The sequence below is a fragment of the Morone saxatilis genome, unplaced genomic scaffold, assembly GCF_004916995.1.
Source record: "Morone saxatilis isolate NCDOM2014 unplaced genomic scaffold, NCSU_SB_2.0 Contig16, whole genome shotgun sequence".
In the NCBI taxonomy this organism is placed as follows: domain Eukaryota; kingdom Metazoa; phylum Chordata; class Actinopteri; family Moronidae; genus Morone; species Morone saxatilis.
In genome coordinates, this window is record NW_023339718.1 from 3,787,724 (window position 1) to 3,799,789 (window position 12,066).

Below are 12,066 nucleotides of genomic sequence, written 5' to 3' on the forward strand. Positions count from 1 at the left end.
ACTTTGCTCAGAGCATTAATCTCAACAGTTTAATAGGTCTCAGCAACGTTGCAAATAATCAAATTTATAGAAGCATTTTATTCTAGCATGAAGAAATAGGTAGAACAAATGTGAAGAGGTGTAAGGATGCTGCACAGTGTAGCGTAAATTAAATCAAAACACATGTATGAAAATGCCCTTATACCCTATGTACGTCATATTGCGTGCAGAACAGCACACACAATGTAATTCTGTGCATGACTGCAGCCAGAAAATGCTAATGCCAGACCAAATCTGGTTTTACTTTTGCGCAAACACCGATCTTTACTCCTCAGAGCACACAGAGCTTTATTCATTAAGTTCCAGGTGCAAGCAAGAGAGGAAGTTAAGAAAGAAACCGGGGACATGATAGATTTCTTCCAAGTTTAAAAAAAGCGCAAGAAGAGCTTGTGTCACCTTGGACTCGGACCCAGTAGTTTTTTCCATCCTCTCCAGCCAGGCTGCTGGCCAAGCAGGTGTAGAGACCTGCATCCTCCACCTTTAAAGAGACGACATTAATCAGCTTGAGTGGCTCTTTCATGACAGTGCTGTATTTGCCTGGACTGATGCTAAAGCTTCAGTCTCCCAGTTGTTTGGCCATGTACAGATAAATATTCATGCTTTGTTTTTGCTTCGATTCATAATTTGTATGAAAAGACTGGACACATTAAAGCTGCATAAGATATATTGAGATGGATTTCTTTCCAAAATTCTCATTGCATCCTTTTTTGCACAAAGTGCTCACATCTACAATGTTTTTACAATAAAACTTTGATTATTGCTGCTTTGCAAAATTGTCAGATATTATCCAATTGAAATGTACCTGAACTTTGCTAATCCTGACAATGTGTCCATCCTGCTGAACAATGTCAGTTCCTTCCAAGGGGCGGCCATCTTTGAGCCAGCTGAGGGTGGGAGGTGGGACCCCGACAGCGGAGCACTGCAGCTCCAGTGGACTGTTTACTGCGATGGTCAGCTCTTCTGGAGAACTAGAGCTGGAGATCTTCGGAGGCTCTGGATTAGAATGCAGAAAATGTTTTAGCTCAGTTGTTGTTGAACTTTAAGTCAGAGATAAATTAAATAAACAACAGTTTTGGGATTTACCGAGCACGGTGAGGTTAAAGCTCTTTGTGCTGCTTCCAGCCTGGTTACTGGCCATACAGCTGTAGAGGCCTGCGTCTGAAGGCGCTACGTCAGGCAGCTGCAGCCGAGTCTCCTGTCCATCCAGCAGCAGGTTGCGGTGAAGGGACAGCGGCTGGCTGTCCTTCATCCAAGTCAAAGTCGGAGGGGGGATGCCACGCGCTTCACAGGTTAACGTCACCAAGGATCCCTGGACTACTGTCACTGGCTCCACTGGTTCAACATGATCCACACCTGGAGGCACTGCACACCACACACACACAATATGAAACACTCGGAGCAAAAATGCCACATATCAGTTTTAGGGAATATTAGTATGTTATGATTGTACCTTGGACCTGGACATCATAGCTGAGCTCGGCGAGACCAGCTTGACTGCGCGCCACGCATGTGTAAGTTCCAGAGTCGGACAGCTGCACAGGAGAAATCCTTTTTCATAAAGAAAGGGAACACTTAGCGTTACCTCACCTTTAAACATGCAATCCTTTTTTACAAATGATCATGTTTGTATTCAGCTTTCTTTCTCTAAACTGACCTCAGCACAGAGCCACCAGACAGGAGGCGAGTGCGAGGAGTGAGCAGCAGAGGACGTCCGTTCTTCAGCCAGCTGATCTGAGGCGGAGGGCTTCCTGCTGCCTGACACTCCAGAGTCACAACACTGTCCTGTGTGACCTGCACCTCTCTGGGGACGGTGGTCTCGCCAGAGATAGACGGCGGGACTGTGACAAGTCAAATCAAATCAGATCAGCCAGAAACTTCAGCACTAACACAGATACTCAAATGAAATGTTCAAACTGACCGAGAACAAAGAGGGTGTAGATTTTGCTCTCCTGTCCGGCCGGGCTGACAGCCAAACAGGTGTATGTCCCAGAATCCTCGGGACTCAGCTGCAGTAATGTGAGCGTGCTGCCATCAGGGGTCATACTGCGGGGTTACAAACACAACGTATCACTTTATCCATTTTCCTGTCTGACCCAGCATCTATTATTTTTCACCCCACCTCTGAACATCAGTATTACTTTCCCATCATCACTATCATCATCGTCCCACGATTTTCTCACACTCACACATACACACACATACACACACTGACATTTGCTTTCTCTGGCTCAGTAGCAATGACCACATAAGCTGCTGAACAGCTGTAAAACAGCTGCTCTTTCTGTTCCCCATGATGAAATTAGACGATGGACTATAAACGACTCCATTTGTCTGTCCACACATCCCTCTGTCACGCAAATTATCTTTGACGATGATGATTAATATTGTATTCTCCAAACCTTAAGGGAATGGTGTGGATCGATTCTTGAGCTGCGTGCAGCAGCTCTGAATGAGCAGAATGTGCTGCATAAAATGTATCATTACTTCACATCATTCTGTGTGCAATTCAAGCCCCGGCAGTAAACAGGGAATGTGAATGACTTACGCAATGTGACGGGTGTCTGATCCGTCTAAAGTCACTCCGTCTTTCAGCCAGCTGAGTTGTGGTGTGGGGATTCCAGTTGCTTTGCACTCCAGGGTCAGCTCCTCTCCCATGGGTGCACTCACATCAGATGGATGCTCGGAGTCCAGGATGGTAGGCGATACTGAGTTGGACAAAGATTACTGCTAAATGCTGCTGAAAAGTATTCCTTTTACAAGTGATTTGTATAATTTTCTAGCTCATTTTGCACAGATTTCTAGCTTCTCTTTACCTTGCACTGTAAGTGTGTAGTCTTTCTGGGTTCGGCCCTCGCTGTTCTTGGCCACACAGGTGTACGTTCCAGCATGAGACAGAGTGAGAGGCCCCAGCTCCAGCCTGTTCCCTCGAACGGACCACTGCCACTGCAGACTGCTCTCTGGACAGCAAACACATTCACTTACACAAGCTTTCACACATGACAAACACATTCCAGTTCCCCTATCACTGCCTGCCTCTTACCGATAGGAGTTCCGTCCTTGAGCCAAGTGATGCTAGGCACAGGGACCCCTGATGCCTCACACAGCAGGGCCACATGGGAGCCAAGGGTGTAATTTAGGGACTCCCGGAGAGGCCCATCCAGGACAGGTGGAACTGCGGAAATATATATATGTATTGCAATTTCAAAACCATTCCCTTTTTAAAAATAGTTGTTACTTTGAGCATAGCAGAGGTATTCTCACCATGCACTGTCAGTCTGAATGTCCTGTCCACCTGTCCAGCCACATTGGATACTTTGCAGGTGTATGTGCCACCATCTGCCAACTAGGAACCATAAAAGAAGGTCATTGTGGTGAGGGAGGGTGTATTTTGAGCACAGGCTGTAAGCAAAGAGAGGACTCAGCTACAGTAGCTGGTGTGTGCGCTCTGAATCAAGTAAATTAACTTGTAATACAAATTAAAATAGAACCGGACAAAGAAAGGGTGCTGCATCTTGACACATATGCAGCCATGTCTCCAGTTTCCCTCGTCTTTTCCAGTCTTTGTATTTCATGGAATAAATTTGTGAAAGTTAAAGCTGTTAAACTGATCCAGTCTTGTATTTAGACAAGACTGGATCAGTTTAAAACCTGTTAAAAGCCACATTCAGTCCTTAAAATACTTTCTTTATGAGTTGTTTGAAGCTTCAAACATGCATGACGTAAGAACATTTTCTCCTGACCTGAACTCCAATGATCTCCAGCTGGTGACGATCCATCTTTAGTCCGTTCCCTGCAGCCAGTTGCAGCCCATTTTTGTACCATGTAACCTCAGGCTCAGGAACACCATGGGCTTTGCATCTTAAGGTGACAGAGGAGCCAACTTGCGGTGTGACCAACTCTGACTCAGCATCTAGACGGGGCTTCAGGGTGGGCAGGACTGATGGGTTGCACATACAGAGAGGGCACGAGTTTCAGAATTGGTATGATTCACTCCTGAACTATCCTCTGTCACAGCTGGCTTGCGGTAAACAGATTTTTTTTTTCTTGCCTAGACAATGTTTTGAGATTTGATCATCTGTATATGTAGCTAAATTGTGCAGATGGGTCACCCGTGTGTTTGCTCACCATAAACACTGAGGAGAATACTCTTCTGGTCCTGGCCTGCTGAGTTAGTGGCTGTGCATACGTACTGCCCTGCATCCTCCAGTCTGGCCCGGGGCAACTGCAGCATCTGGCCGCCTATAATAAAATGATATGAAATGTAATATCTCTACCATTATTAGATTTAAACTACCCTTGACATAAGAATGATTTGTGTATTGCGAGTGGCCGAGGTCTGACCTGGCAGAATGTGGATGCCAGTGCTGAAGTGGAGCACCTGCCCGTCTCTGGTCCAGGTGATCTCTGGAGGAGGGTACGCTTGGACATCACACAGCAATGACACCATGTGGCCCTCAATCACACTGACCTCCTCCTCTTTACTGCCAATTATTCTAGGAGGCACTGAAAGAGAAAACACAGTTGTGTTGTACACGTAGAAGGCATGAGTCAGCAAAAGAACATCCAATAACGTCCATTAAAAAAACACCCGAAAGGCATGTATTGGTCCCTCTGATTACACAGGAAACTGAATATACCGAGGTAGTGGTTCTTACCTTGCACTGTCAGGCTGAAGAGCTTCTCGACTGTGCCAACCTTGTTCTCTGCTACACATGAATACCCAGCCATGTCTGAAACCTGGACACTGAGGAGCTGAAAGATGGGATTGAAGTGTTAATCCTCAATAGAACATGTCACCGTGGGATACATTTACACGTTGGTATCTATCTAAAAGTCAACAATGACTCACCTGAAGCTGAGTCCCATCCTCACTGATGTGGTGCTGTGAGTCTGTGTGCACCGGCTCCCGATCTCTCAGCCAGGAGATGACAGGAGCAGGGTGTCCAGTCACATCACAGTGGAGGACCACAGTGCTGTTGACCACCGCTCCCATTTCCTCCATAAACTCCTCAGATGCTCCCATGATCACAGGAGGGACTAGAGAGGTAACAAAAAGACATCCCCTTCAGATAAAGACATTTTATTGCGCACGTTCTGATTACAACCTAATTATGTACATGCACTTGCTTACCCAGGATCTCTAGCTCAAAGTGCATGCGGTCCTCTCCAGCTTCATTAACAGCCTGACATGTGTACTTTCCAGCATCTTCTTTCTGCACGCGGGCGATTTGTAACACCTGTCCACCTGAAAGTACAAACCCATTTATCCATAAATATGAAGCCACACATAACAACCACACTACTGGTTTCAACTGAGATCACACAGGAAGCAGTTCCCTCTGACCTGGAAGTAGTACCACTCCATCTGCAGAGGTTAGTTTTCGTCCATCTTTGTACCAGCTGAGCTTGGGTGGGGGGATGGCATTACTCTCACAGGACAGACTGATTGAATGGCCCAGGACCACCTCTCGCTTGTCTACCATGTCTTCTTTATCATCACCCTCGTGCCCCAAACCCCAGGCCGCCTCTCTGTTAGTCACCCGGTGAAAGATCGGAGGTACTAACAAGACAAGAACATGTTTGTGTCAGATTGCTTTCGATTAAATCTGTTTAAAAAAAATTACATCTTAATTGTAATATATATCAAACCTAAAAGTTACCAAAACACTTTGATACACAAACATGATACTGAGGAGAAACACTAAGATGTACGCAAACACACCCTGAATGGTGACACGAAAGTCTCTCTTGTCCTCTCCTGCAGAGTTGGTGACCACACAGGTGTACTGCCCCTCATGGGACATCATGGCGTTCTCTATGTGGAGCAGGTGGCCACTCTCCTGAATGCCAGAATGGATGTTTCCAGTCAGCAACTAAAGACAAAGAAAATGTCTCAGATGATACAGTCCAGGTGTTGTATTGCTGCAGATGGGAAAAAAGTCGTATTAAGCCTTTTGTGGCTCCAAAAGAAGCTTGACAAAATCTGATAAACTGCCTCGAGTGAGGTCAGACATTAGCTGCTACTTGCGTAAGACACCTGAACTGGCAGTCAAGGTGCATTATGGGTAATGTAGGCATCCGGTTTTGACAAGGAATAAGAATGCAGGGAATAAAAGAGACAATATCTCTGATTCTGCTGCATCTGCATTTTGCCCCTTTTTTTTATACTGTCCAACAATTTTATAGGAGTTGAAATTGAAATTTGTGGAGTGCTTTTCTACAATTCTAATGTATAAAAATGAGTATAGGTATCAGTATCAGTAGTGTGTTTAAAGTGTTAGGAGTGAGTCAAAAAAACATTTGGCAGATGTTTAAATGTCACACGATTTCCAGCCTGTAGTGTGTTTTTACTAAAAATCTAAACGATAAAATAATAATAATAATAAAAAAGGATTCATGACTCCAAAATCTGCTTAATCCTCATGCATTATTCTGCTGCTCTGTATTGGAGGCCCTGTAGAGCACTAGCTCACACACATACTGAACGGTAGATGTTGCAAAAAAACACATGAAAACAGTGTATGTCAGTGAGAAAAGACACAGGCAAAAGCAATCTAATTACAGCATTTTTAACGTCATGATATTTAGTCACTGCATTCTTCTTTTACATCTTTGCTATAATTAACTAGCTTACTCATCGCACAAAATCTGGAGAGTGGAGGTGGCTTGTGCAAGAGGGTGTTGATTCTGTTGAGGTTGTTGCAATTTGTACTGGTTGCCAGTAGAGGCTGAACGTGTTCCATACAATCACCTCAGAAGTACATGTTCTAAGACACACCAACCTGTCCATCTTTGAACCAGTTAACCTTGGGCTCAGGGAAACCTTTGGTCAGGCAGGAGAGAGTCAAACTCCCGTTGATGCGTACTTTCTCTTCCTGACCACCAAACGTTAAGAATCTAGAGTCGCCTTCTATCTGTGGAGGGACTGAAGATGGAGGAGAAAAAAACAGATGTATCGTTAAAAGTTCTGTCTCAGCCACTTTAATTTATAAGTGGTGTAGTTGTCTCTTACCCAGAACACTCAGAGAATAATGTTTGATGGCAGTGCCGGCCGGATTCGTGGCCCTGCAGGTGTAGAGGCCAGTGCTGTCTCCCTGCGCTGAGCCCAGCCGCAGCGCCTGTCCACCACGGGTGTATGTCAGCTGGGGACTGGACACGATGGGCTGGTTATCCTTCAACCAGGTGATGCTGGGTGTGGGTGACCCCTCGACGTCACAGGGGAGGACTGTGGGGAAACCCAGCACCACTGACACCTCAGAGGTCTCATTGGGGCCCTTGATGGTGGGGGGAGCTGGAGAGAAAGGCCGACAATACACTAATGTTCAACAGCCAGTAAGATTTTATTGCACTGAATAAATAGATCCTCAGGGGATTGACCTGTTTTGAGCAGGAGACCCTTTAAAACAGAATTGCAGTGTGTAATACTTTTGCAATTGCAGCACATGCTCTTAAGGTGACACAGAAATCCCCAGAGCTCCGCATAACGAGAATTCATTATGTACTCATAGACCAGGCAGTGTGGTGTAAGTCAAATAATCGGTAGAGGCTACACATGAAATAAATATAATGTTCAGTAATGTTCTTTCTTAAAAATACATGGCTACCACAGCACTTTTGGAAAAAAAATTGACTCAATATACCTTTTGTTTTCCTTTGCCTATAATAATAAATAATTATATAAATTATATAATAAATGAGATGTAAGCTGAAATCAGGCCAATGTGGTTGTGAGTGTGTGGTATGTGTCTTAGATAAAGTAGAAACCTTGCACTGTGAGTCTGAACTGGCGCATCTGAGTTCCTGCGTTGTTACTGGCAAGACACTGGTAAAGCCCCTGGTCCCTCAGTCTCACTGATTTCACCTTCAGCACCTGGCCATCTTCCAAAAACTCCACATGGGGGTCTCCATCGCGGGACAGAACCCTGGAGAGAGGAAGAACGGTGGATCAAATCAATACTATGGGTGCTGAATCTGGTGTGTGGGGCTGAATGTCACATCAATAAAGTGATGCTTACTCTCCATCGCGGCTCCATTCCACTCTGGGTGCTGGTCGGCCGCTAACCCGACACTGAAACTCCACCTCTTGGCCCAGTACCACAGTTAACTCCTGCAGTCGGGATGTTCCTGAGATCACTGGCGGAGCTGAAACAGTGTACACACACACCAACACACATGCGCACACACACACACACACACCAGAAACATACTGGTTTGTAAATAAAGTATGTATGAGATCAATCTAAATGCTGAATGAGATAATGCTCGCTTTAAATTCACTCTTGTTGAGAAAAAAACAGACGTTCAAATCATGCAGATTACAGAGGGACATCAGTTTAGTTATTAATGAGGTCGTTAGCATTAACATGGATAATGATTAGTCTTTGTAGGTGTGAGGTGAATTACAACTTTCAGGATGTATGCTATATTAACTGAAGTATTAAAGTTTAATTAAACAGTTTAAGCTCTTTAAGATAGCTTTCTAAGACTGCTGTTCCAGGAGATTTTAAGTCCACTTATGGCAAGAAAAAAAAAGCTTTGAACTCTCTACTTAATGTACTAGGTATCCTTAAATTTGTATTTTCCCTGCTCTGTTCTTATTCATACTAAATACCTGTGTGACAGCTGTTTTATGAGCTCACCTTGCACCACAATGTTATACTCCTTCCGGGCCTCTCCAGCGGAGTTTTGAGCTGTGCAGGAAAATGTCCCTGCATGTTCTGGTTGAACTCTGTAAATTCTCAGCAGCCTATTACCATTCTGCAGGTATACCCCAGGACTGTCCGCCTGCATGTACAGAAATCAGTTTAGTACATCCTTGGTGTTAAACTGCAATTAATACAATGGCCACTTGGTGGCATTGTACAGCTAGATATCAGTAAGATATATAACATGCAGCCCAAGTTTTACATTTACTGTAAATTGGAATTTAGGATGAAAAAACTTACAGAATGACCATCTTTAGTCCAGGTGATTGTCGGAGAGGGGATCCCAAAGGCATCGCAGCCCAGAGTGAGAGGCTGCTTCAAGGTGACAGTGAGGTTCAGTGGCTGGCCATCCTCTTGGATCTCTGGGGGAACTAATGAAATGCAAAAGAGCAGGAGAAGATTGGTGTTTAAACTATGTTTCAATGCAATTTAAGCTGTTTTGTCAGGAGGAAGACTGAAATCTCACCATTTACTTTTAGCCTAGTCTTTCTCTCCACAGAGCCTGCCTCATTGGTTGCCACACACTTGAAGTCCCCGCTGTGGCTGGCAGACGCTGTGCTAATTACGAGAGCTCCATCCCTCGCCACAGAAAACTCTGATTGTTCGGGGTGTATCTCCAGGCCATTCTTGAACCAGCGGACCTTGGGTTGAGGTGAACCTGCAGGTGCGGGGGACAAGAAAAGGATTCTGAATGAGCATAAACTGGACTTTATTGATCGCGTCTGACAGAAAGAAAAGTTACTTCCATCTCTCTGCTTCTCTACAGGAGAACTTAATGGGCAAGCAGCCCAGACTAGAAAAAGCCAGCTCTACATTTATCTGTTGGACAGCGGAACAGCAGGGGAGACCATGCCAAAATGGTCTATAGAGTCCTTGTAGCACTGCAAGCTTAAGATTTCAAGGTCAGAGTCACAAAAAAAGCTAAGACACAGTAAGCCGGAGAGATGTAAGACGTACGATTTAAAATACTAGCATCAAGATTTATTACCAAACACTGAGGTGAGAGTCTTGAGCAGTAAGAATAGGAGTGGTTGAACAAGCAGTTCTGAAGACACTAAAGCCTGAAACAGATGTGTGTTCAGTGGATTACTGGGTGGAGACGAGCTGGAAATGGTCAAGAGGAGAAAGGTGGAATGGGGGAAAAGGTGGAGGAGTTTGTAACCAATACCACTCCCGGGACAAGGACAAACCAGCAATGAGTCGCAATAAGAGAGCAGTGCAGTGACTGATCCAAATGCCATGGCTCTGTCTATTTACAGAGGTGTTACATATACAAACACCACAGACGAGGAAGGGAAATCACACAGCACCCTTCCTCAATCCAAAAAAAATCCTAACCACAGGAGCCGCAGCAGAAGTAAAGGTGATGTTTTCATCTGTTGCCTCTCTGTGCACGTGTTTACAGTTAAGGAGCTCTGAGGCAAATGTATTATCTCATTGCAGGGAGGAAATGCATACAGATGTTCTATTTTAGATGTTAACAGATCTCATTAGTGGACTTTGAAATGATTTGTTCGGGCTGACGAAGTCGGAGATTATCTCTTCCATGTGTTTCTCAAATAATTACCTCTATCAAATGCAATGTGCTTGTTGCTGAATTAATAGCATCCTTCTGGCAGAGGCCGCGCTTTATCTTCCACATACAGATAGATCTCAAGAGAACAATAAGGGGATCCTTGTTTCCTGCTGCCGGCTGCCTCTCTAGAGTGTCAAGAGCTTCAAGCATTTCTGTGTGAGCCCTTTGAGACCTGGTACAGTCAGTCTGCCTGCCTGCCTGCCTGCCTGCCTGTCTGCCTACTGGTATGACTGGATGGAAGGAGGACTAGTGTGGCTTTATCTTCCTCTTCCTGTGCTTCATGGTGCACCTCAGACATCTCTGTCCTTCATCTGCCAGCAGCAGCCTGTAATTAGGATTCCTCTCCCAGCAGGCCCCGACGCAGAGGAAAGCAGATGTGGCTCACTGAGGCAGCAGGCGGACTGATGTTCCAGCTGTTGCTCCACATTAGACACAGTCCTCACCTTCTCTCACCGTGGTGGTTACCATGGCACAGCTCCACACAAACAATACCTGTTTGCGCTGGCTGTCAGAGGTATCTATCAGTGCATCTGCAGACATACACAGACACTCACTATGTTTTGATAAACTACAAGCTCTCCACAACCCTCCAGGATGCTACCTTTTTCAGCCAGAGATGTTAAAATATATAGACAACAGCGTGTCTCTGGGTGCTGCGATAAAAAGAAACTGCACCTTTTAAGATGGCAAAGATCTTTTTTTAAAAGTTTGCCAACTCAAAGTCTGCGGTGACAGCAAAACATTCCTTTGATGGTGCACAAATGCACATATCTGCCCTACATTTAAAGTGGAATATTCTCCTGTGTCATAAAAACACACTATAAAAAGACACATCCATTTTATGCTCTGAAAACTTTGGTCACACCCTGTAAATTGTGTCTTTTCTAAACGCCAAACCTTTGATTTCCCTATTCTTTTCAGTCTGTCTAAGGCTGAGTCATTGATGAATCATTTTGTACCTTCTGCAGGACAAGGGATGATGACCTTGCTATTTGCTACTTTCTCCATGATGGCATCCCCAGGTTCTGCGAAGGACGGGGCCTCTGTGAGGACAGAAAAACATATTTAGTGCACGTTCAAAGTGCAAATCAAAAGTGTAGTGAGTATTTGAGTTATTCATAAAGGTTCCAAAAGCCTTCAGGGCATCCGAGGGACTGTTGTGGGTGTAAGATTTGAGACATCTTGCAGGTACTCTCTGGCCATCATTAAACTACATCAACCTCTAACACCCACAGCCAGGCTGACCTCTTATTGGTAGCTGTATTTAATCAGGTAGTTTCATTAAGATCAAGATCTCTTTTTCAGGAGAGACTTAGAAATAAAAAACATTAATTTACAGACAAACACACAACCAGCAGTCAGAAAACCAACAGTGAAGTGGAAAATAGAGTTAATAAAAGTAATTACAACAGTCATGAAACAAACATGAGACAGTAAAGCTTTAAAATCTCTTGAAAAAAAAAACACCTTGAGGCCAGTTTTCAGTTCATTCCATTTAAAAAGTGCATAAGCATGGGTTGGAGTGGAACCAGTAGCATTATACGACTATCATTTGCATAAAGTGTTTGTTGAAGTACTGATTAGGATAATAATGTCATATATGTATAATGTAAATATAAATAGTCATGAACCAAGAATAGACCCCTGAGGCACCCCTTTATCGATGGCATGAAGGTTTGACTCACTCGCCACAACAATCTAAGTCACAGACTTACAAAAGTTGATAGAAGTTCAAAGGACTGCTTA

At 44.4% G+C, this 12,066-nt stretch overlaps 1 protein-coding gene across 1 annotated transcript in view; it reads right to left on the bottom strand.

The window, feature by feature from the left end:
- hmcn2 (hemicentin 2) overlaps positions 1-12,066 on the bottom strand; it is a 48,206-nt gene that overhangs the window by 18,344 nt on the left and 17,796 nt on the right. The window contains exons 24-49 of the mRNA XM_035658395.1: positions 11,280-11,363; positions 9,211-9,402; positions 8,985-9,115; positions 8,679-8,823; positions 8,055-8,181; positions 7,804-7,961; positions 7,052-7,330; positions 6,822-6,964; positions 5,762-5,912; positions 5,384-5,599; positions 5,171-5,284; positions 4,889-5,076; positions 4,695-4,791; positions 4,381-4,542; positions 4,165-4,278; positions 3,780-3,976; positions 3,301-3,382; positions 3,080-3,211; positions 2,853-2,996; positions 2,585-2,744; positions 1,958-2,082; positions 1,694-1,877; positions 1,490-1,587; positions 1,123-1,401; positions 842-1,032; positions 436-517 (exon numbers count right to left, since the gene is read on the bottom strand). Of these exons, the coding sequence (XP_035514288.1) occupies positions 436-517; positions 842-1,032; positions 1,123-1,401; positions 1,490-1,587; positions 1,694-1,877; positions 1,958-2,082; positions 2,585-2,744; positions 2,853-2,996; positions 3,080-3,211; positions 3,301-3,382; positions 3,780-3,976; positions 4,165-4,278; positions 4,381-4,542; positions 4,695-4,791; positions 4,889-5,076; positions 5,171-5,284; positions 5,384-5,599; positions 5,762-5,912; positions 6,822-6,964; positions 7,052-7,330; positions 7,804-7,961; positions 8,055-8,181; positions 8,679-8,823; positions 8,985-9,115; positions 9,211-9,402; positions 11,280-11,363 (3,975 nt within the window). The remainder of the gene's footprint in view (positions 1-435; positions 518-841; positions 1,033-1,122; positions 1,402-1,489; positions 1,588-1,693; positions 1,878-1,957; positions 2,083-2,584; positions 2,745-2,852; positions 2,997-3,079; positions 3,212-3,300; positions 3,383-3,779; positions 3,977-4,164; positions 4,279-4,380; positions 4,543-4,694; positions 4,792-4,888; positions 5,077-5,170; positions 5,285-5,383; positions 5,600-5,761; positions 5,913-6,821; positions 6,965-7,051; positions 7,331-7,803; positions 7,962-8,054; positions 8,182-8,678; positions 8,824-8,984; positions 9,116-9,210; positions 9,403-11,279; positions 11,364-12,066) is intronic.